At 36.4% G+C, this 25,455-nt stretch overlaps 1 protein-coding gene across 2 annotated transcripts; it reads right to left on the bottom strand.

The window, feature by feature from the left end:
- On the bottom strand, window positions 1-25,099 carry LOC110092124 (protein BTR1). 2 transcript variants are annotated; one of them, XM_020816513.2, is made up of 8 exons: window positions 24,861-25,099; window positions 23,005-23,243; window positions 22,810-22,910; window positions 18,994-19,190; window positions 13,835-13,914; window positions 5,399-5,530; window positions 740-801; window positions 1-649 (listed from the first exon to the last, which is right to left on the bottom strand). In XM_020816513.2, exons 1-8 carry the CDS (start codon window positions 24,946-24,948, stop codon window positions 562-564), a joined length of 987 nt encoding a protein of 328 aa, XP_020672172.1. In that variant the 5' UTR covers window positions 24,949-25,099; the 3' UTR covers window positions 1-561. The 2 variants fall into 2 exon arrangements, with proteins under 2 accessions (XP_020672172.1, XP_020672173.1); XM_020816514.2 differs by having other exon boundaries at window positions 18,994-19,187.
- Between the last annotated feature and the right edge of the window lie 356 nt (window positions 25,100-25,455).

Genomic DNA, 25,455 nt, shown 5'->3' with positions numbered 1-25,455 from the left:
TTTATAAGTTTAGGAATATCCAGATTTTTTATGATTCTTATTGAGATTGAATTGAAGTAATCTACAGTCCCCCATTGCCATCAAATTTATGTTATGTCGATCAAACTAACCTGCTTGAACTTAAGCAAAGCTGTGAAGCTGCCACTGACAATGGTGCTTTGGGCTTGCAAGGTCTTCAACATTATTGTTCCCTATTCGCACATAATGTTTGGTAAAATGTCATTTCAATCACATATTTGATTCCTCTCTAAGTATCATGATAATTACAGAATGTAAATTTAGTAATTTACAATATCACAGCCATCCTACTCACTTTGAATGGCTCAGAATGATTCTACTTCCTTTTGTTCAAATCACTCAAACATTTGAAAAGAAAATTTCAGAAATCTAAATGAATTGCATGGCTGAAATTGTGTACTTTCATGCTTAAATTATAATGATGATTAGAGAGGACCTGAATGCTCAGAGACACAAATTTGAAACAATCTTTGAAGGAAAAAGCATACGTTGAGGTATATCTAGAGAAAGAAATTGAAGAACGAAGTAGAAATCCAGCAGGAATCATCTATCAGCATTGGCGGACACCCTTTGCATTATCATAGCCTCAGCTGTGCGAATTGCTTCAGGTGTTCCAGTGATTGTTACTTTTCTGACATGGATTGGAATTTGAGAAGATGAATGTACATTTATATACAAAACTACTTATAAGAAAAATTAGCATCAGACGAATTTTTTATACCTATCAGAAGTACCAGACATAAAATCTCCTCGATCTGAAATCTTAACCTTGGCGCCACTAATCTGCACAAAGCAAGGCAGTTCTGTTATTCTTGTTTAATATTTCTGTAGTAACTGAAGCTTTATAGTCTTTTTACCGGCTGAACGTAAGATGACAGCAGATAATAGTTCCAAATTTATAAAAATCTTAAACAAGCAGAAACGAACGAGCTTATGTTTGCAATCCTAGTAAATATGACAAATGAAAACATCAGTTTTCACATTAAAATTAACACTGATATCTATCTTATAATTGGAAAATAAAATTTCTTCACGTTTATTTAGGGTAAAGCAATTTTTTATTTTTTTTTCATAAACGGAAACAATGCAAGGGCTTGGTAAAGGGAATTTCTGGTGATAAATCCTACAGTGACGAATATCGAACCTGCAATGTACAGTACAGTAATGCTGTTAAAGAACTATATTGAATGCTATCAGACATACTGAGCTCCACAAATTCTTGTATGTTTAAGAAAAAGATGGGCTAATTCCATAAAAGACGGAATAAGCAAATCTAAAAGTACTAATATTGAATCTTTGTGAGATCATCCATTTTGTACCAAATGGAGATTTAGAGTAAATCGAATCAGTATAGCTATCATCAGTATTGTAAGGAAATGCTATATCTTTCTTGTCTATTCATAATTGTATTTTCTTTGGAATATGAGATTAAATAAGTTTATGTTAGTGGCTTCATCATTAGTAGTAATAGAAAAAAAAGATATCAATGCTATACTTTTTTTACGTAATGGTTCTCATTTTTCTTTGGAACATAAATTTTGTAAAGCATTTCACATGAGAAGGGTTGTAGGGAATGTTAACCGCTGTGGTCCGTTACTTGTAAAAAAAAAGAAAAAAAAAAACTCGTTACTCTGCACATTCCCACAGTAAACCAAAAAAAAAAAGATTGCAAAGTTTAAAAAATGCTTTATCACTCTTCATAACAAAAGTTACTAAACAATAAATTTTAAGCCTTTATATCATCAAATGAAAAGTTTAAATTATTATGTTGTTGACCTCATTTTTGTATGAGGTCATCAGGACCTATCCAAATTCCAACATGTTGATCTGATGGTCAACAACCATCCAGTTGTCAATCACCTAGAACTCAATTCAATCCTCAATCCAGACTTCAACTTAATCTCCAACTTAGACTTCAATCCAGATTTTAATCCAAACATCAATCTAGACTTCAATCCAAATTTCAATCAAGTTTCAATCCAGACTTAAATCGTCTTCAATCAAACCTCAATCCAGTTTTCAATCAAACTTTAATCCAGCCATAAATCAATCTTCAATCAAGCTTCAATCATATCCAATCATCACCAATCATTCAATTGATTATCATTGATGTGGATAATTCAAATTAAATCAATCAAATCCAGAACCCAACTCAAATCCAAAATCAAAATTTCTCTTGAAAAATCAAAATTTAAAGCCCAACACATAGGATAGAATGAGGTATGTTTGAAGTGTTTCAGAATCTCAAAATGTCTCCTACTTCTCTTCCCTTAACTTCTAGAAATAAGTGTTCAAATTCGATCTAATCCCTCTAGAGATTCAAACCTCACTCCTTTAATATCAATCCTTAAGAATTCTAAATAAAATTTATATCGTTATTTTAATAGAGAGTATTCATAAGAAACCTAAATTGTCTATGATGTAATTAACTACGAGGTCTTGTGCTCGTAAGAGATTTAAAGACCCCAGATCAATTTTCAAAACTTAATTAATTTTCTTTGGGAAAACTAAAAATCAATGACAATCGCTATCGTCGTATTCGAATAATTGATAAGGATATATCATTCATTGTCATTACCTTGAATATGAAATTAACGATAACATATACAGATTATCGTAGCTAAATATTTGATCAAACATCATTTTGACCTTTCAGGGTCAGATGTAATTCTTTCTTGAATTTGACTAAGATATTCATGATGAGATTTGTCATTCTAAATATGAACCCCATTAAGAAATATTATTTTCACCTCTCGATGTGGTATATCATTTCTGATGATATGTTTGACTTCAGAATTAAAATTTAAATGTTAATTTCAATTTTCCCAAAGAAATTTAATTTTGATTTGCTTTGCCTCTTTCTAAAGCAAGGCTTTTCTTTTCAAACCATAAAAAAATGGTGACTCCACTTGCGATTAATCTCTCTCTATTTTTAATAAATGTAGAAATTTTATTGCATCTGTAGTTTTGACTATCTTCCTTTTGTTGGTCCCTCTACTCATTTCTTCCTTAAGTGAGTGTGGCCAACATCAAAAGAATTAATCAACAAGAGAGGTGAGTGAGGAGATCTCTATCAAATTCAGGCTTTGGCATTTCACCTCAAGTCAATGAAAGAGTCAAGCCAAATTTTTAGGGTCTTCATATCAATTTTGTAAACCTGCATATTTGAGTGAAACTCAATATGTTGTGATTCAGAATTTGAAGAAGACCCGTTAACTTCAATTTCAAATTCAAAACTCTCTAGTCAAATCTAAACTTTGACATTTCACCCCCAAGTCAATTGGTAGAATGAAAGAGTCAAGCCAAATTCTTAGGATTTTTGTATCAATTTTCTAAACTTGCATAACTGAGTGAAACTCAATATGCTGAGTTTTAGAATTTGCAGAACGCCAGTCAATTTTAATTTCAAAATTCAAACCCTCTAACAAAATCTAGGCTTTGACATTTTAGCCCAAGTCAATTGGTGGAATGAAAGAGTAAAGCCCAATCATTGGGATTTTTTATGTCGATTTTATAGACCTACATGATTGAGTGAAACTCAAAATGCTGAGTTTCAAAATTTGAAGAAGATCCGTTCGATTTCATCCTCAAGTTCTTTAACATTTCACCCCAAATCAGTTGGTGGAATGAAAGAGTCAAGCCCAACTCTTAAGATTTCCTTGTCAATTTTGTGAACCCTCATGTTGAGTGAAGACTTATCATGTTGAGTTCTGAAATTTAAAGAAAATCATATAAAAGCACAGTTCTTCCCACTTTTATTTTTTTTGTCTTGGGAAAACACATATATAAGTTTTGATACTAGTATGTACTCTTTTATTATCTTTAATTAAAGCAATATGCAACTTTCAAGAATTCAGTACTTATCCCTTCAATTAATTGTTCTTCAATAGGCATCTCAGCAACTTCAATTGCAACTATTTCAACAATAGGCAAGCCACTTCAGCTTCACTTATTGTAGCAAGTGGCTACATGAGTTCTATTTTCTCAACCTCTATAGGTGGCCAAGCAACATTGGTCTCTAACAGATTGAACACTTCACCAACTTTTATTCTCTGGCTTGGAAGCTCTTAGCGAGTATGCATAATAGTAATAAGCGTCTCATTTAAGAGTTGCTCATAGAGAAAAGAACTGCATTAAAAATGCACAAAGTCAAATTAAATTTGCAACATTTATTAACATAAATTTTTACTAAAAAATTAAAATCTTGAGTTTTCTTTCTTGTTCAACTTTAGCTTGGGGAAGATCAGACACTGGCAAGTTAGCATCTCTTCTCATAGCAATAGGAGAAGAAAAGTTGTGTTAGGCCAGAGGCTTCGACGAAGAAGCGAACCCATGAATCTCGTCTTTAACATTTGTCTCTTCAATTTTAACTCTTTTTCTTCTTTTTTACAAAACAAGTTTCTACTTTCTTACACTTGTTGAATAGGAAATAGTATATTCTTCAAAGATATTAATCTTATCCTTTGGAACAACCATTCTTGACAAAGATAAAATTTTGTTGAACTCAAACTAAAGGAAGAAGGAATCCAGGAACCAAGCATTCTCTCTTTTAAAGGCTAAGTATTTCTTACATGGACAAAAGGTCGATGCCAAAAGTCAACATCAAATTGATTGATTGACATCCAACATTAAATTATGCATTTATTTAGAGTTAATGGTTAATTAATAAGGAATATTCTTTATATTCTTTTATTCTTTCTCCAAAAAAACTTCCAAAAATATAAGAGAATCAAGGAACTAAATGTACATCCAAATACTAAAAAAACCCATTTCAGGCTAAGGCAATCTAGTTCAAGATAAATCAAGCCGACTCAAATCAAGTAGATTTGATGTAATATATTTCATACACGCTGACTTATCAGAACTGGTCTTAGGTAGATGAATATGATTAAGGAACTCATCTAATCGTGAATAAAGCCTAACAATCAATCCTATGACTGCTATCTATAAAGTCGGCCCTAGTGACTACTCAATGAGGGATAATGTCTCATGACAAACTATTGACCGACTATTCGGTAATCCCATTTACTCAAGTTTACGATTTGTTTAATTAAAGCTCACCAGATGACTTTATATAATTGGATCTTCTGATTGTGCTACATAATTATTATATTTTCTCTTATTTTTGTATAGTCATGTATTCAGCCAATTATAATACACCCAATCCCCAACCCCAATTTATAACACAATTTTACCTAATTTATCTCTAAAACTCAATTTGCTATTCTCAATCCTATTTACTAAAATCGCATAGCTTCTTATTCTATAATTTTTTTCTCTATACTTTCTTTTCTATCTTTTACTCAATATTCTCAGTATAGCTAGGTGTAATTCACGAGCAGTACTGAATTCAATAAATTACAATAAGGATTTTGCCAACCTGAGTAATTTCCAAAATATTCCTACCCCCACGACCAACCACAGCTCCAATATGCTCATCTGGTACACCCAAAGTTGTTGAATTGCCTTGAACATCATTGGTCTCTGGAAGCGAACTTGCAGATATTATACCCTGTTGAAATGCGGCAATCAGGTACGTAACATAATCAGGTAATTAATAAGAAATGCAATTAGAATCTGCATCAAAATGTTCCAAACTTAGAAAATAAAATAGTACAAAAATAAAATTTTTCTAATAAGAATAATGTCTTGAGTGATTTGGATTTTTTCTCTTCTGTTTATATGAAGATGACCAAAAGTAGCTAAAGAAAATTAATTTGACAAAATGTTAATGTAAAATGTTTTCTGATGGTCACAATCATCTAGCAGTGTAAAAAATGGTTTGGGACGGTGTTACCATAGATGGTAGTATATTGCACAGTTCTTGTTAGGTGACTGATTGAGGGCTAGGGCATGGGGAAAATCGAACAAGGTCAAATATGAAGTTGTAGAAGGGCTCTATCTCCAGGATCTTCAACGATTTATTCAGAAGAAAATGCCAAGGCAAAAAAAAGCCTTTGCTTAAGTCTTAAATGTCCAGTTTCTCAGACTTACGTGCAGCGATGTTGACACATAGCTTGATAATTTCTTTTAATTGTTCTAATCTTTTTTTTTTCTTTTATTTATTTTAGTACTTTTACTGTTTATCGAGAACATTAGTATTGCACGTGTCTTGATGATCCTTGACAGTTGACACTGCATTTAGGAATAAGAGTTGTATTTGGCTTTGTTTGGGACGACTTTTTTACTGCTTCTTGAAGCGACTTTTTAATTAAAAAATTAAAATTTTTTACAAAAAATCTGCTTCAAGAAGCAGTTAAAAAACCGTCCCAAACGAAGCCTTTATATCACTCACTCAATCCCTCTGCATCCTCCTCTTCGATATCAAGTACATCTGTTCCTCCAAGTCCCTTCCAGGTTTCTTTACTGCTGCCACCACTGATGGTTAAAAATTAAAATTGAGTGCAGCCATTGACCTGCTGCAGGAACAGCAACTTACAGCAGCCTTTCTTCCTATGTTTCCAAAATCTTCCTTTCCACCAACTCCCAACATCGCTCTCATCTTCAGCTTTGTACATCGTTCTATCGAATAAAAGGTGAGATGAAATTTATTTCAGGAGGAAAATACATTGAAGAATATGTTGTTGCCGAATGGATCCATTGTCTGCTGTATAATAGCGAAAATTCTACTATTTATCTCTCTATATATATATATATATATATATATATATATATATATATCCCTCCTACACACACTCTTTCTGTTTCAAAAAGGCCTCACCTAAGCATCTCGGCAATGCCCATCTCCCTCATGCGAAATCTAACACTCACTACTTGCCTTCTACTCTTTATTGTCACTGACACACCACCTCCATCGCAATCCTATTTTTTCAATGATCTATAATTTAATATGTGAGATATTTCCTCCCATGTTGATCTTTGATGCAGATAAAAGGAGCGATTACTCTTTACCACTCTCCAAAGGGAAATTTGATGTCGTCAACATCTTCTTAAATGCTAGCGGGATAAGCAACAGAAATAAAAAAGAAACCCAAAAAAATAACTTTTTAAAATTTCGAAAGAATAAAGATAAACTATCGAAGAGCCAACAATCTTTGGTCTGAGTAAATTGAAGGCCCTGCATTAATGATCATTGGTATGGCTCAAGGTATCTCCTCCCTCTGTTGGTCTTTGCTCTGGATACATGAAGTGACTTCTTTCGCGTGAGCAATGTTGTCAGGTTCAAACTCAACAATATCTTTTGGGCTATCATAAAGGCATAACCAACACAACCACAGAGTGAATTTTATGTTTCTCGGGTTGCTTATGGTGAGCTCGGATATCAGAAACGAACAAAGCTTCATCAACACTGTTAAATCCCTCCAAGGAGAAGAAAATAAAGATATCACACGAACATATCTTTGACCCGCAAAACAAACATACATGATGATATGTTATGAAAAATTAACTTGAACGGGCGTGAATCTTAATGTATATTTGAATTAAAAAATTTCGAAAATAAATTCATGACCATCCAAACTTAGATAATGACAAACTTATAGCCCAATCGAACGTCTGGATGAGATGAACACATCAATGCCAAAAGTGATTTGATATGACTCCCAATGAACCCAATCAAGCACTGAAAAATATAATTAGAAATTTTGAGATATTAATTGGAGGATCAAACAATCTCCAAATCTAACATACTTATAATCAAATCGTGTATCTTGAAAAGACGAATCTAGCGAGTCCAAAATCTAGAAGAGGGCTTGAAGGAATAAAGGTTGTTTGACAGATTATTTTGAATTTTAACTATAGTTATGGGACATGCCATTCTCAAAATTTTATAATAGGCATACCCACTCTCTACATGAAAGGGGCTTGGAAATTGGCTTAAAACTCAAGCGAGCTGAGAGGATTGATGAATTTAAGAGCCCCACTCGACTAAAATTGCAAGACCATTGTCTGATTGTTATCGTTGAACCACTGATTGGCTACAGTCCTTCGACCACCGTCGCCCCTCTACAATGCTTTGATTATCGTGACCTGAATACGGTCCTCGAATCACTATTGTAGGACTACAATCCTCCAACAATGTCGTCCGACTATGATTTTCTAATCACCGTCGCTTAACTACAATGCTCCAACCACCGTCACTTAACTACGGTCCTCCAAATAACATCGTCCAACTATAGTCCTCCGACAACAGTTGCGCAACTATGGTCCTCTTACCACTGTTCCCTAACAAAGATCCTTCAACTATCATTGGTCAACTACAGACCTCTAAACATTGCTCATTGTTCCACCGACACCCACCGACTTCATCACATATTATCGCAAACAATGTCAATGTAAACCCCCAAAACGCCGTCCGTCTAAGACTTCGCACGCTTTTCAAAGCGCCGCGGCAAGTTTTAAGTGAAAATTTTGAAGTTGTCGGATTTCGACGGGAATAATTTTAGAAAATAGAGCGCAAAATTCTGATCAATTTGGTATATATAACTTGTATTCAATTTCGCTTAAATTAAGAGATAATTTTTAGAAGTTCAAAAATATCCAAACTACCCCTAATCATATTTAAGGACGGGATTGTTTAAGTGAGGGTAATGTGGTCTTTTGCATCTTCCCTTTTCCCTAAAAGAGCAAACCGCCCCTCCCCCTCTCATTTTTCTTTCGGCCAAACCGAGAGGGAGCGGACGGACCGAGCGGAGGAGGCGCGTAGACGGGCTTCTTCGGGCAGCTCCGGCGGCGATTTCCGGCGACCAAACTTGGGGAAATCATAGGGGAGACTAAGGGAAGACTAAGGTATGTGTTTTGCTTGAGTTTCCTCCCTCTTTCTTTGAGTTTTCCCTAAGAAATGAAAACTAGGGTTTAGAGAAAACTTGGATTTTCTTTGAGAAAAGTTTAGAGAATGATTAAAGGATGTTTCTAAACCTTAATGTGAGTTGATTTCTTGAAAATATGAATTTTTGGAAGTTAGGGTTTCACTCAAAAATGGTTTTCTTTCAAAGTACATTCACAAAGATGTTTCCTAATGATTCTTGTAAGATAATTATGGAATTTGATTTAAGCTTCATAAGAATAAATTGTGTTTTGTAAATTAGGGTTTTGTAGAAGTGAGAGTTTTCTTTGGGATAAGTTTAGAGAAAGGTAATGTGATGTTTTTAAAACCCTAATGTGAGTTACTTTTATAAAAATATGAATTTTTGAAATCTAGGGTTTATCCGATTTTGTTTTCCTATCAAAATGCGTTTGTAGAAAAGTTTCTATTTGAGATTAGGAACTTTTTTTTGTGTAGACGGATTTCTTTTTGGGAGATATTTTGCATGCCCTAATATTTAGGGTTTTCCAAAAGCTAGAGTTAGGATGAAATTCTAATTGTAGTGAAAATAATATGGAATTGGTATGGTTTAAGTGAGGGATTTTTATAGAAAAACCAAATTTGAGATGTTGAATAGTTACATGCTTAACCTAGGGTTTTTTTTTTGTATGAGAGAGAAAACTTATATCTACACCTTATGTTTGCCACTTGTAGAGTTTGATTTCATAAGAGGAAAAGGGGCGTGAGGACTTTTGAAGGATCGCCTTGTGGTGTACGAATTAAGGTAGGTGGAATGGAGGTTCTTATAAATTTAGCCAACCTTTCTTTCATTGCATCTACATAAAAATGGTAAATTCTTTCATGCTTATTATGATATTTTTTTTATGACTCTTGCTTCCTTGTAAAAGTTCATGGACACTCAAAGCAAAGGCAAAGGTTCTTTTTTTTATGCAAATGTACAATTCATGAATGAATCTTATGCTCATTTCTCTACTCTTACTATACATGTCTTTCCTCTTTACATGCAAAAGCACACATAAGCATATCAAGCATGCATGTCCCTAAGGAAACATACACTTGATTAGTTTATGAAAGATTTACTTAAAGCATCTCTTATGGTTATATATGTAATAAGTGTATGTGCATGTTGACGCGAGAGTATCACATGGTAAAGGAGACTCTTATGAGCCATGGTAAATTAAGCTCTTATGAGCCATGGTAAAGGATGGTTCCTATGAACCAATGGTAAAGGAAATGACCAAATTTTATGTACCTGATCAGTACAAGTGGTACTCCCGAGACGGATGCTATATTTACATATTAAACTATTAAGAACATTTCATATTCATGTTATGCATTTGAAACTATCATGTGAGGCAAAATGTTTAAGGCAAAATGGAAATGTTATGAAGGAAAAAGCACTTGAAAGTTGAGGTAAAGGTATGCATTTCCTCGAAGCAATGTTTCTTTATGTTAATGTTTCTTTTGTTAAAAATATCCAAGCATGATATAGTTATCTTCTTTGATTCTAAGTTTATTTGATTTCCATTCACACCTAAGTTTATGACTCACCCTCGTTGTGGGAACACTTTTCAGGAGGATCTAAGAAGGGATAGATGACAGACCAACCACCGCGTACTTACCGTCGTAGGGAGACGACGGGCGGCAGGTTCTTTTGAGTTTTGATTTTTGTATAGAAGGTTTAGAAATGATATGTAAGAAAATGATTATTGGATCCCCTTTTGTATTTTGTAAACTTAATGTTAAATTCATCTATTGGTGTTTTGGAATGAAAGAAAAGAAAAGTTTATGTTTGGAGATTTTGTAGTGGCTCTTTCTTTATGTTTGGTACTTTTTGGAGATATGTTTATTGTTTATTGTGAAGCTTCTTTTATTTTCATCCTGTCCGACCTCTGTTCCCGCCTCGCCTTCGCGAGCTAATCAGGCCGGGTCGTGACAGTCAAAGCATGCCATCCCCTGGAAGGACAATGTACATTGTCATGACCAAATTCTAACTCCTGACATGAACATCAAGATTTCTGCTGGCATTTTTAGTTTTCGATCTCCAATCCTCAAAGTACTACAAGAAAAAATTATCTTGAAGATAACTCCTATATAATAACCTGAACCGATTTCTATAATCTGAATTAGTCAACCTCACCCGAACCGAATCAACTGACTCCAACCTTCAAGCGAACAAGCCGTCCCCTTTTCCCAATCTCACAATTTCTGTGATTACACTCCTTCTCATGTGACTTCAACCATTTTTCCACAATCACCATTCAAAAAATCCTCCTCGTCATCTTCGTGGATGCAATTTAAGGAGAAAGGGGACCTAGGGCATCAGTCTTCTCTCTCCTCTTAATCCTTCTCTACCACAGTCGTCGAACCTCCCCTCACCTCATCGCTTCCCCCCTTCCCTATCGCAACTGTCAAACCCCTTCTTCCTCCTAAAACCCTATGTGACAACAACAAGCCAAATTTTCCATTTTTTTCTTCTCTTTTTCCAACTCTTCTTCTCATCATTATGGTAGGAATATGAAATCCACACGGAAAAATAACAATAACAAAAAGAAAACGTAGCAACAATCAACGAGAAATAATGAGATATCGGCAAAACAAATTAAGATACAAATTGATATACTTTTCGAGAGGTAGATGGACTCTCCACAACCTTTGAGCCCCCTTCTCTCCTTGCCCGCCACTCACTCTAGTGGGGCCCACAAGCTTAGTCATTTATGTTTACATGTAATACCTTTTCATTTGTCATGCAATTTACTCAAGGTTCAAATATTTAGGAACTTCAAATTAGTCTCTTTGGAGTCTGGGAGAACATAGGTTTGAGTGTCATAATTCAGGTAAGTAGTTGTTAGTTATTAAAAGATAAATTTATCATTTTTGTTAGGGGTGTTATCTTTCTTACTTGTGTTAGTCTCTTAAATATTTTAGGTTATTAGTCATAATTTTGATTATTATTTATTGTTATGCATATGTAGTAGATCTTTTTATTGTCCATAAAGAGGTTATCATATATAGAGCCAATGTTGCCATGATTTATTGTGCACGGACTCTTATCCATTGAATTTGATTTCTATCATAGAGGATTTAGTCTAACTTTAATTTTATTAAATTCAAAAAATGATATTCTTGAAAAATCATATTGGTTATAGAATTCACAATTCTTGTATTGACTTATACAATACATGTTGAAAATTTTTTATGAAAAATTTGAAAATTATATGCATGTATGCAATGGTATATAGGTCGGTACAACCTTTTGGATATTGGCCGGCTGGGCTGATGGACTCACAAAATGACAACTCAATAAAAAATCATTGACTTTTCTTGGATTAGTGTTTAGCTTCCCGGTGTATGGTATTTGACAAAATGGAATATATATATATATAAGCTAAAAAAGACGAATAACTAATAAGTCATATTGAGGTAAGATAATACCTAGTGTGACTTTAAGCGGATACATTTGAATAAAATTGCATTAGTGACAGTTTGTCATACACATTCATAATATCATCATACTAGAATCTATTGTAGGAATGTATTTTTACATTGATATATTGATTACCTGCTATTATATAGCCACTCTTATCTTTTTTTATAATTTATGTTGCATACCCAATCTTCATGTTGTTTCTGCTTTAATAGATATGAGTTATTTGCTATGTCTCAAACTCACTTGTTAATTTTTCTCATGGAAGATCTTACCAAAGTGCTAAGTGGACTATTGTCACTAGAGCAGCAGCAGTAGGATATATTTTGTATTTTATATTTTTTTGGTAAAGTCATTTTGAGGGTTAGGTAGTTTTATTTCAATAGTTGCTTCTTTTAGTACTTTTTTTTCTTGTGTTGTTGTTCCCACATTATTGATGTAGTATATTACTAATCCATGGTAATGAAATGAAATTTATTTTTATTGCCATTGTTCACTCTCAAGTATTCTGTTCTTGTTGTTGTTTACCCTGATGTATTCTATTACATTACCTGTATATGAACTTTCTTCTTTTGAGTGCAAAATAGGTTTTACTTATCCCTTCATTAGATCTTGTGTTGTCAGGGTCGCATCCTTCCAAACTTGGAATGCGAAATCCCAAGCCACAAGGATTTTTCAAATTCCACCAGAAAATATATTATATACATTGCATATTTATTGCATTGTATCAACACATTTCCCAATATTTGGGAAATGCATCTTTTGAAACCTACAAACATTAATAGAATCATTTCAAATGGGTTAGGCCACGTAGATTTTTTAATCTATATTGTGCAAGATCTCTGATAGTGCAACGCTACCATTTTGCAAAAAAGAGGTGCAAAGTGTTTCCACGATTTTCTGGGCTTTTAATTTTCTTTGTTTTAATCTATTTTCATACTTTTGTGTCTACATTGTTTTTGGTGATATAAGATGCAAACTGCTAATTAATTACTAGATCTGATTTGATTGATTAGAACATTAAAATTTATGACTTGGTTGTTTTCTCATGCTGTTTAGTTATGCAATATTCAATTTTTTTTTTTTTTGAACAATTTTTTACTTATTTATAATCTATTTATTTAATATTTTATTAATGCAAGGAGTTAATAATTTGCATTATATTCCAAATCTTCGTATTTATTATTATTTTTATTATTTAATTGAAAATTTTCTTCTTAAGGATATGCATCAGATCCACAGCTAAACATAAAAAAATTTCACTACAAAAAATATATTCCTAATATAAAGGATCCTCAGTATTCCTCAAAGCTTTCCTTCTCATGCATAACTATTTCTGCCTGATTGTGGAATAGAAGCTTACGAATATTACTGCTGTATTCGGGAAGATCTAGTACTTCGTCTTACGCCCAAGATTTGATCACAACAGCTTCGGTTTGATAAACAAAAACTATTGGCATAATGACAGGTACTAAAATATGGTGGAGCAGGTGTTCAAGAATTAATTCATCCTGCGGAGTTATTCAAGAAAAAATAGTTCCACAGCATAATAACAGTTTAAATCCATGCACTTAAGAACCTCATATGCACTGCATGTCTCTAACCTCAATATTTGTGTGCTTTCCTCCAATGCCATTAGAGCCATAATTTGTTGTATGTGCTGCAGGAGGATTCATGAAGCCAACTGCAGCAGCAGGTAAACAAGGAAAGTTCATGCCGGCAAGCTCAACTTCATTTTTTAAAGATATTTATCTAGACAATTTGCTTGAATAGACTAAAGAAGTTCAAAAAATTAGAATAAGACCATAGCTCACACGTAACAGCGAAGTAACCAGGGTTCTGTTCTGAAAAGTGCACATTTAATATAACATTAAAAAGAATGGGAATCAATTAAATTAGTCCACAGTGCATAACAAGACATCAAAATAACATTAAGTAAATGAAAAAGAAACAAAAGAAGAGAATTCTGTTAGACCGGTCCTCTATGGACCGGACCCGCCGACCCAATCCCTTGGGCCGGTCCGGTTTGTTTACAGCAGGAGGAGGACGGCGGGAGCAAGGAGAGAGGAAATGGTGGAGTCCACTTGATTTTCAAATGCAATCTTGGAGCCAAAAGGAGAGGAAGCAAGGGCAATTAGATCCTTTTGTATTAATTTTGAATTGTATGCATTAAGTAGAGAGAAAAGGCTAGGGTTAGGGTTATGTGCAATTTTCTAAAGAGTTCTCTTGTTTTCTCTTGTGGCTAGGTCTCTAGATTGCTTTCTAGAGAATTGGGAGAGTGGATCCTCCTCTCGAATAGAGGATCACTTGTATCTTTTCTATTTCTTTTGCATCTACCATCAATTATCACGTATTTGGAGTGATCTATCTCAATTTTTCTTGCCGATTTCTCTGTTTTTCTTCTATAACCTGCTGTATTACTGCTGAAAACAGCAGTTTTGGGTGTTGTTGTCCACTAATTTGGGTTAATCAAGTATTTCCTATCAAATTCATATACATGCATGGCATTTTTGGAAACAAGTTAAAAGAGAACCAAAGGATATTGATTTGAAACATAAGGTGGTAAAATAAGTGTGACATTTATAATTTCCAAAAATCATTCGGTTCCATGTCAATATTAATAGACAACCAATTGGAGAATAAAATATATGGTAAATAGTAAGCAAACAAATTAACAAGTAGAAGAATCTTTTTGGTGTAAAGAGGAAGGTCGCAGCTGTCCATTTGAATACAACTAGAGGTGTCAATTTTGGGTCATGGGTCGGGTTCTGCCGATTTCTCTGTTTTTCTTCTATAACCTGCTGTATTACTGCTGAAAACAGCAGTTTTGGGTGCTGTTGTCCACTAATTTGGGCTAATCAAGTATTTCCTATCAAATTCATATACATGCATGGCGTTTTTGGAAACAAGTTAAAAGAGAACAAAAGGATATTGATTTGAAAGATAAGGTGGTAAAATAAGTGTGACATTTATAATTTCCAAAAATCATTCGGTTCCATGTCAATATTAATAGACAACCAATTGGAGAATAAAATATATGGTAAATAGTAAGCAAACAAATTAACAAGTAGAAGAATCTTTTTGGTGCAAAGAGGAAGGTTGCAGCTGTCCATTTGAATACAACTAGAGGTGTCAATTTTGGGTCATGGGTCGGGTTCGGGTTCGACCTGAACCCGGCACTATTCGGATTCAGGTTGACCCGACCCGTTTTTGCAAACTGGTCGATTTTCTGGACCCAAACCCGACACGCTTCTGGTTCGGGTCAACCCGGCCCGACCCGCTTCGGTGCAAGCGATTTCGGGTTCGGGTCAACCCGACCCGACCCACGGACACGACATTGCCTTCGGGAATCGGGACTACTCGGGAGTCTCGCCGTCTCGGACTGACGGACTCTCGGGACGCTGCGCGTGACGCGCCTGCGCGGAAGCGGCGGACGGAACTGGCTTGGCCAGTTCGGCCTTGGGCGGGGCCGCAAGAAGCGGAACTGACGCCGGCAACTGACGCGGGACACGGAACTGACGCCGAACGTGATGCGACACTGGCCTCGGGACGCAATGCGACGCGGTCGGGCAGCCAGGGCAGGCGGGGTAGGGTCATTCGGGCGGACTGGTTTATGTGTCATTCCGGGTCATTCCCGGGTTCCCGAGTCAACCTGAACCCAACACGATTTTTCAAATGGGTCGGTTTATCGGACACGAACCCGACCCGCTTCGGGTTCGTGTCAACCCAAACCCAAAATTTTCGGGTCGAGTTCGGGTCGGATTTTCGGGTTGGGTCCAATATTGACAGCTCTAAATACAACAACAACATCAAGCCCTTATCCCACTGTGGGGTAAAGGTCAGTTGCATGAATCTTTTTTCTCCTTTGTTGCAGTTTGAATGATCACATAAAATTTGACAGCCACGAGTAGTTGTTCATAGAACCAGTCCAAGTGAAAGTATAAAAGCGTGAGGCAATCTAGACTTGAGAATGGAAACATAGTTTTAATATTAAAAGGTAATAAGATAAAAAACAAGACAGCGATGCCAATCATGGTTGTGAATTTTGAAAAGAAAGTCACTAAAATTGCATCTCAAATTTAATAACAACAGGTAAAAGAAAGTCAAGTCTACTAGGCCAATCATGTTTTTAAAATTTGAAAAGAAAATCACTAAAATTGCATCTCAAATGTAATAAAAATAGGTAAAAGCATGTCAAGTAGACTACGCTAATCATAGTTTTAAAATTTGAAAGGAAACTCACTAAATGTCATATCAAATTTAATAAAAATAGGTACAGGTAGATCTTGTCCTTGTCAAGTCATCTAAAGTATAGTAAATACTACTGCTATTTCCTGTGGCATTTTATTCTTTCATAATCGGCATGGTTAATCCCTAACCCTAAAGAGAAATATTAAAGGTTGAAGTTAGTAATAACAGCCAATTGTAAAACTTATTCAAACTAATGAAATGAATTCAAATTTAAATTTTGCTAATGCTAGTGTTCCAGGGAACGTAACTACCTATATTTTGGCATACATTGAACAATGTAATGAAGCGCAACATAGATTGATTCAAGAAAATAAAGTGGAGTTAGCTCTGAATATGGATAAATGTAAAGCTTTAGGTCCATAAAAGATAAACACTACTTGGAGAGTTGTAGAGGATATTATAGTGGTTTGCTTAACAATTATTTTCAATATAATTTTAAAGACTAAGAGTATGTCTAACAAGAGAAGAATCATTTAGTGGTAATATCTAAAAATAGAGATGATAATTAAGATTTCACAGACCATCGAGGATTCAAACATCTAGTATGGAAAAAAATAATAATATAACGTTATCTTAGAAAAATTAAAGTAGAAATGGAGAACCAATTTGGTTTCATGCCAAATAGTTCTACTATGGAAATGATTTTGTTATGTGTGGAATTTGATTGTGTTGATCAATCCGTTTGTTCAGTTGCCGCAAACCTCAAGTTTCGTCGTGCTCAATGGGGGTCTGGGTGCAAACTACAACGCCCGGTGATGCGTACCCGAGCCCCCCCCGACGTTGTCGATGATCATTCAATTTTTTTCAATACAATGCCTCAACGCTGGGTACTTGAGCGCCCCAGGGCTGAACGGCAGAGAATAGAGCGTCGCAACAACATAGATATGGCGCCACAGTGGTCAAGACAGAGACTGAGCAATGCAACATTGTCAAACAAAGACTGGGCGCCGCAGCGCCCCAAACTGGCTCCGCAGTGATGCAAGACGGACTTAACAATTATTTTTCTCAAGGCTTGCGTCCTTTGGGGGTTATAACTTGTCTTTCTCTTGTATTTTCAGTTAGGGCAAGTGTGAAAACATTACATGTGAGAAGCGAGATCGGTACTTATTTCTCCTAATTTTCATAGTGGATTTCTTGGTGTGGTGTGGCTCCATGGTTTTTCCCTATTTTGATTTTTTCTTCATTAAATCTCAGTGTTCTTTATTTTCCGCTGCTTTCACTTTCTTGCTTGCTTTGTCATTGTGGTATTTACTCCTTTCTCATCCCCAACACAGAGAGTTGGTCACTACATTATCTGCAAGTAATATCGTTGATATTAATCTACTTATTTTTGAAACACATCATCTATCTCCACTTTATGAAAACATCAAATATCATGATTCTAAGCAACCTTATAATGAGCATCATGAATATTGATACTCAGGTGGATAGGATGTTTCAAATCATATTTGACAGATTGGAAAGATTACGAAAAAAAACTTAATTGTAACTCTCATATATTCACAAGACTTCAAACAAGACATTCCAATTGAGTGTTTTCTTGGTAGTTTTCATGATCCAAATGATTCTCATAGACGAGCCATCATGATTCATTTAGCTTGTTTTTATGTATTTTTCCTTTTTAATGGTAATTTTCCATGATACCCTTTTCATACTAATATCATTTTCAAGTTATGATATTGTCAAAGAAACATGTTTTAATCATAATATATGGCAGATATTTGATACAAAATGAATAAGAATTTACCCATCTGAGAGGTTTTGAACCATTAAGATAGGTCATTAATTTCCATTTTCATGATTTATGCAATGCTATGGCTCTCAACCATATTTTTCTTTAACATTTTAATCAGAAGTTGTTAGACTGGTCCAGCCGGTCCAGGCAGGACCAGCTAACAGGCAAAACAGTGAAGCTGTTCTGCCTCCTGCAGATGCCGCGCGAGCCGCAAGCGTTGCGGGAGCCGAATAAGAAAGTTTTTTGGGGGAATTAAGAAGTAAATTTGAATGCAGGGACTGTTTAGGGATTTCCTTTTGATTTGTATGTATTAAATACTTTGTTTTCCTAGGGTTATGGCATCTTGAATTTGGCTGAAATTTTAGATCTCTTAGATTTAGGTTTTCTTTGGGCTCTAGCGGCGTCTAGAGATTTGGGAGAGATCGATCCTCCTCTCGAATAGAGGATCAATTGTACCCTGTTATTTTCAGTTTCCATTTTATCAAATAATACAAATTATCTACTGTTTTTTGTGGTTTTGTGTGGATTTTGATAGAGAAAGCTCGCTGTTTTTCGAAATTTGATAGGAAATACTTGATATCTACAAGTACTTCCAATCAGAAGCACTACAAAGCACAAATAAGTTGATGAAGAGCATATAAAAAACCACGTGTTTGAAAGCTTGAAAAAGCTATATATATGGGAATAAAAAAATTACATGGACAACAAAAAGAATTCTGTTCAAATAAAATATCTCATGTGGTAAAAGTTCAACAAGTAGGGTCATTGAAGCCTCACCGCCATATGAAAATGGTAAATTCATAGATTGTTTGTAATGAGCATCTTCTGCTACCTTTGACATTAATAGGGTGATTGCCCGCATAAGTTCCTCCAAAGAACCAGTCACAGTAACTAGCCTATCATTGAATCCACCATATTTCCTTCCCAGAGGAGAAATCTTGATGTCAGCTTGGGATTCTTCAATAAGCGATCTGCTAAGTATAATGCAGCAGTAAGAAAAATAATAATAATTAAAAGCATTCACATTAAGAAATAAAATTAAATGGAAAAAAAAATCAGCAACAATTATACTCCAAGGAAACGGTGTTGTATCCAGTTGGTGAATGCAGAACCTATACATTTATCATCACGGTGGTGCTGCTCAATATGGGAAATAAAAAGTGATCCCATTCATTACGAAGAGGCTTCAAGAACTTTATTTTGCAATGATGCTCAGGGATAATGGAAATCATCAATTGATACGGCAGCAGTCCGACGACCGGGTGGAAGTCCGACTGCGGTCGGCAGCCGGACGGTGGTCTGAAAACGGTCGACGGAGGTTCGCCGGCAGTTGTGCTAGAACTCTTGAAGCCTCAAGGCTCTCTCCAATCTCCAACCAAAAGGTCCTCTTCATATAGAGAGTGGGGGTCTATTTATAGATTTTCGTGAGTGGCACACTCCGTAACTATAGAAAAGATCTTAGGCGGGTTTGGAGTGCTCCATTAGATGGGCCATATTTATTCCCCCGATCATAGAGCATTTTTCAATTGTTTAAATGCCTTAATGATGTCGGAATTCAATGATCTTAGGCTCATGAGTTCATCTCGCCGAGCTACTCAAATCAACAATAAGCATGTTATATTTGGATATCATTTAGTCATCCAATTTAGGCTTTGAACCTTTCAAATAAGCTTCGGGCCCCCGATTTAGACCCATTTGGGCTCAGATTGGACCAATTTTGTTGTTGTTGGGTTCGTCTGTTCAAAACATTCAGTTTGACTATAAGTTTACCAGAATCAGAGTTTGGATGGTCCCAAATTTAATTTTAGAAGTTTACAACTTTTATAAACTCGAGAATTGTGTCCGATCAAGACGATTTTTGGGCGGCGTCGGACCACCGCCTGTCGGACTACCACCTGATCGTCAACTGCCATCGGACTTCGGCCCGACCATCACTGGATCACCGCCTGGCCGCCGAACGCAATTGGAATACCTCCTGTATGCCGATCGCGGCTAAACTTCCACCCAACTGCGAACCACCGTCAGACTTTCGCTTGACCATCATAGGACTAGCACCCGGCCACCAACCTCCGTCACCTGTCGACTACAATCCCTCAGACCATCGTCGCCCACCGACTAAGATCCTTCCGACCACCGTCGACCGCCGTCTACGGTCCCTCGAATCACTGTCTCCCACCGACTACAACCCCTCTGACTACCGTTGCCCTTTAACTAAGGTCCCTCTGACCTCCATCGAACGCCGACTATGGTCCCTCTGATCATTATCTCTCACAAACTATGGTCCCTCTGATCTCCGTCGCACGCCGACTATGGTTCCTCCGACCACTGTCGGCCACCAACTACCATCCCTCTATCGCCCGTCGATTACGGTTCTTCTACTTCCTTCACCTGCTGAATATGGTCCCTCTGACCTCCGTCGCCCGCCAACTACGGTCCCTCTGACCTCCGTCGCCTGCCAACTATAGTCCCTCCGGTCACTGTCGCCTGCCGACTACAATTCCTCTGACCTCAGTCGCCCACCCACTACGGTCCCTCCGACAATCATTGTCCACCATGGTCCCTCCGACCATCATCGCCCACTGACTACGGTCCCTCTGACCTCCGTTGCTCGCCGACTATAGTCCCTCTGACCTTCGTTGCTCGCCGACTACAGTCCCTCCAACCATCGTCGCCACTATCACCCGCTAACTTCGGTCCCTCAGACCTCCATTGTAATATCAAAAATCTGCTCCAGGATCGTCCTGGGACGATCAGTTGAGAATTTGCTCCAGAAATTGCCCAGATTTGCTCCAGGTGTTTTACTGTAAGCATCGTCCAGGCCGATCGAGGCATCGGCCAGGCCGATTGGCACTGTTCAAAATATCGACCGGAAAATAGTTCTGGGAACCGTCCAGGATGATCAAATTTGGTCTGATCGTCCTGGGACGATCTGGCGATCGGCCGGGCCGATCTGAGTTTTATAAAGCTGAAATCAGCTCATTTTGAAGAGAGAGAAAATTTATAAAAAACGAAAATATCTTTTGAGGAGAGAGAAAGTCGAGGAATCTCTTGGAAAAGTTGATTTTCGGACGACGTGGAGCTGTTTTCGTCCGACGAGACTGTTTAAGAAATTGTTGTACGCAAGGTAAGGCACATTCCGCCTTTCTCAATTTTCAGAACCGTTGTGTTTGGTGGTATTTTATGTCCGGATTTTGTTTCCGTTAGTGATTTTCGTCCGTATCTTTCGATTGGTTCAGTTTTTACCGCGTAACTTTCTGTATATTGTTGACGTGCCGAGTGTGCACATTTTGGTTATTTTCTGAAGATTTTTGTCCGGGTATTTTTGATTCGACGATGTTTTTAGTCGACTGGATTTTTCTCTATGGTCCCTCTGACCTCCTTCACCCGCCAACTACGCACCCTCTGATCACTATATCCCACTGACTATGATCTCTCTGACCTTTGTCGCCCGTCGACTATGGTTCCTCTGACCACTGTGGCCCACCAACTATGGTCCCTCTGACCTTCATCGCCCATCGACTACGATCCCTCTACTTCTGTTGCCCGCCGACTACGATTCCTCTGACCTCCGTCACCTGCTGACTACAGTCCCTCTGACCTCTGTTGCCAGTCAACTACGTTCCCTCCAACCTCCATCGCCCACCAACTACGGTCCCTCCGACCTCCGTCTCCCACCGACTATGTTTCGATTTCTCTAATCATCATCACCCACCGACTAAGGTTCCTCCAACCTCCTTTGCATGCCGACTACAGTTCCTACGACCTCCGTCGCCCAATGACTATGGTCCCTGCGACCTCTGTCACCCATCGAACATGGTTCCTCCAACCACCGTATCCCGCCGGCTATGGCCCCTCTAGTCACCATCTCCCGCCAGTTATGGCCCCTCCGATCAACGTCTCCCGTCGACTACAGTCCCTCCAACCTCCATCACTTGCTGAATATGATTCATCCGACCACCGTCGCCATCCAACTACGGTCCTTCTAGCCTTCTTCATCCGCCGACTAAAGTCCCTCAGACCTTTGTCTCTTACCGTCTACAGTCCCTCTGACCTCAGTGGCCCGTCGACTACGGTCCCTTCGAAAATGTATCCTCGAGAAGATAAACAATTGAACGATTGGAAATAAGATTAGAATTAGAAACAACAAGGGGTTAGGACACAGCTTGTGACAAAAGGGCTTGCATTCCAAGGACGGAAATTGATAAGATAGTAAAAGAAAAGCATAACCGTTTTGAAGGAAATGAACTTAAAAAAGCACACGTAATTTTAAGCATATATCACTAGGAACTAGTATAAAATAGAATGTAACAGATGAAATTTCTTTTCAGAAATGAGGACTGACACATTTAAGGGGCCATTCATGAGCATAATAATAACTAGAATGGAAATGGTAAAATCAGATAGAGTATAATCTTGCAATGAGAAATAGGTTGTTAATTCTTTGCAAGTAAATATAACAGAGAAACAAAGTTTTACTTACAAAATTACAATTGAAAAATAGAATGAAGAAGTTGCCAGATGCACTCAGAATGGGTAAAAAATAGCAGAGAAAAATTACAGTAACACCTTAAGATATCATAGACAGAATTATACTTTATAGTAGATCCGCCTTTTCCAATAATAGCACCACATGCGCTGTTTGGAACAATAAACCTTACTTTTGTCCGATTATCAACATCATGATTTTCTTCAGCCTGTGCAGTAGAAGTGAACAAGCTTCAAAGGAAGTTTAAATTATGGCATAGCATGAAGAAAAAGAAAAAAAAAAGCAAAGGATATACAACAAACCTCATTCAACAATTTCTCAAGAATTAATTTAGTTGCTTTAGTTATTTCATTAAGTTCTCCTGAGATCCTGATTATCCTGTCACAAGTTCCAGGGAAGAATTCATGGCTTTTTGACAACTGAATACACGCCCCAGATTGTGACTGAAACTCAGTAATTGTTGATCCGCCCTTTCCAATGATTGACCCAGCTGCAGTATTTGACAGAAGGAACCTTATGTGTGTGTGTTTCTCCTTGTCATCTGGAGAGATCGGGTGATGAGATTCAAAGCAAACTTAAACTTGAAAAAATTGCAAATAGACATGTAATGCAACTTTTTCTTGAACATGCATGGACACCAAGGACAAAGGATGTACTTATACTTAGATGAAATTCCTTGGTGTATACTCTACTGAAAACTAGTTCCTTTTTATAATACAAATTTATTGCTATTAATAATTATTCATTATGATAATAGTAACCTACTTAATGCAAAACATGAAGAATAAATTCAAGTTTTGATCAATTCATAAATCCAGTTTTTTTTTTTTTTTTTTGGTATCGGATGTAATGAAAATAAACAATTTTCCGCAACATAAATTGGGTATTTATACACCAAGAAGGAACAGAACAATTATAACGGTAAAACAAGAATAAAAATATTTGATGGGAAAAAAAAAAAGCAATGCAGTCTTGATTAACTCACCATGCAGAATATAGAATAACGTTCTAAACCATTATATAAGGTATTTTTATGAGAAATTTTCACCCAAGCTAGAGAATATGCTGTAATAGGACATGTAAACTCATACACAACTTGAAACCTAAATGAGTTTGGTTTTGCTTGTAATCAGATATTTAGCTAATTGAACAAGCCCGATTACAATTATAAATATTGCAATTTGTGAATATCAACATATAAAAAACAAGCTAAAACAGAGGTTTACTTGTTAATGTATGTTCATCACCATACTTAATTGTTGTTTAACAAGTAAATAAACAAGAAATCAATGATTTTCCTCTTATACTTGGTTTGACGGCTCAGTTCTAAAGTATTTTCTACTAATTAATACAAAGTTCTTATGCAAAGGTTTTTTCATCCTCCGTACTCAATCGATGGCGTTTTAGTACATTAATAAAATGTATGCGGTTTATACCCAAATTATGTTTGTTCATTCGAGTTCATAATTTTTTAACTTGAAAAAAGGGCATACCGATTCAAAAGCCTCACTTCACTACAGTGCCTAGGGAGGGTTTGTCCTTGGCCTTAAATAAGCCAAGCTTTACAAATGTGAAACTTACATTAAATGATAAGGTTATTTTTCTGTATAAAACTCGCCCAGGAAAATCTTAAGAATCTCAAAAAAGCTTTAGCTCAAATTCAGTTCTAAATAAAATAAAACCCAAAAAAAGGAGCTTGAACAAAATTTAAAAGGCATTATGTTGTAGTGCAGCTCAAGCTAGACTAACCACATAAAGCTTGCGCAAAACTAAAATTAGCTCAAGACGACTACACCCTTAGCAGAGGCCGGCATTTGTACCCTAACACAGAATTCTGTAAAATGCCATCCTTTCCGAAATTAAAATGTCCCATGAAACACAGAGGCATACAATTTCACCGATACATTTAAGCGACAACGATCAGCGAAAGAACTGTTCTTTCCCCCGCACAAATAAAGTCTTCAATAAGCAATACAGAGGACAACGAGCAATAACAAACAACGAAACTAGTACCCCGCCAATGCCCAACCCGCCATCCCAAGTTTCCACCATTGATCCAAAAAGAATTTGCTATTAATCTCGGCTTCACATCCGCAACACGAAGATCCGACGCAAACTTTCTAAACGAGTAGGAAGGAACAGAATGAGAGGAACTCACCTGCATCGGGGGATCTAGGGCGACGCGAAGCCTTCGTGTCGGCTTCAGGGAGAGGAGGAGGAGAATAGGACAAGTCGGTGGAATTCATGGCACCGCAAAAAGCTCAGAGCAGAGAGACAATTTCAAGGAGAACTCTGACTTCCAACTTTATATAGTTGAGAAATGGCGGTCGCATCTAATCAACTGTCGACCGGTCGGTGGAATCCTGCGCCTGGTTGTGCTCGGAAATTTTCTTTTTCTTAAGGTCAACCAAAAAGTTAAAAAAGTATTTTCCTTCAAAGTGAATCAAATTTATTAGTGATATTCACATGCTTGAATATATTTTTTTATATTTTTACTATCTAAATTTTATTTTTATTTATATAATACTTTAATATAGATATATATATATTTATTTATTTATTTATTTATTTCATTTTAAAAAGAACCATCTCATTTATTAAATATTATTCTTACAACATTTGTAAATTTTTGTATATATTATATTAATTTTTTTATTTTTTATAATGTATATTATAAGAATCTCATTTAATTAAATATAAATGTTAATTATAATTAAATTATTAGATATTCATAAATCTAATATAATTAAATT

This window comes from Dendrobium catenatum, unplaced genomic scaffold, assembly GCF_001605985.2.
Source record: "Dendrobium catenatum unplaced genomic scaffold, ASM160598v2 fragScaff_scaffold_665, whole genome shotgun sequence".
Lineage (NCBI taxonomy): Eukaryota > Viridiplantae > Streptophyta > Magnoliopsida > Asparagales > Orchidaceae > Dendrobium > Dendrobium catenatum.
Note: the sequence above shows the minus strand (reverse complement) of the source record. Positions and strands in the feature narration are given on the sequence as shown.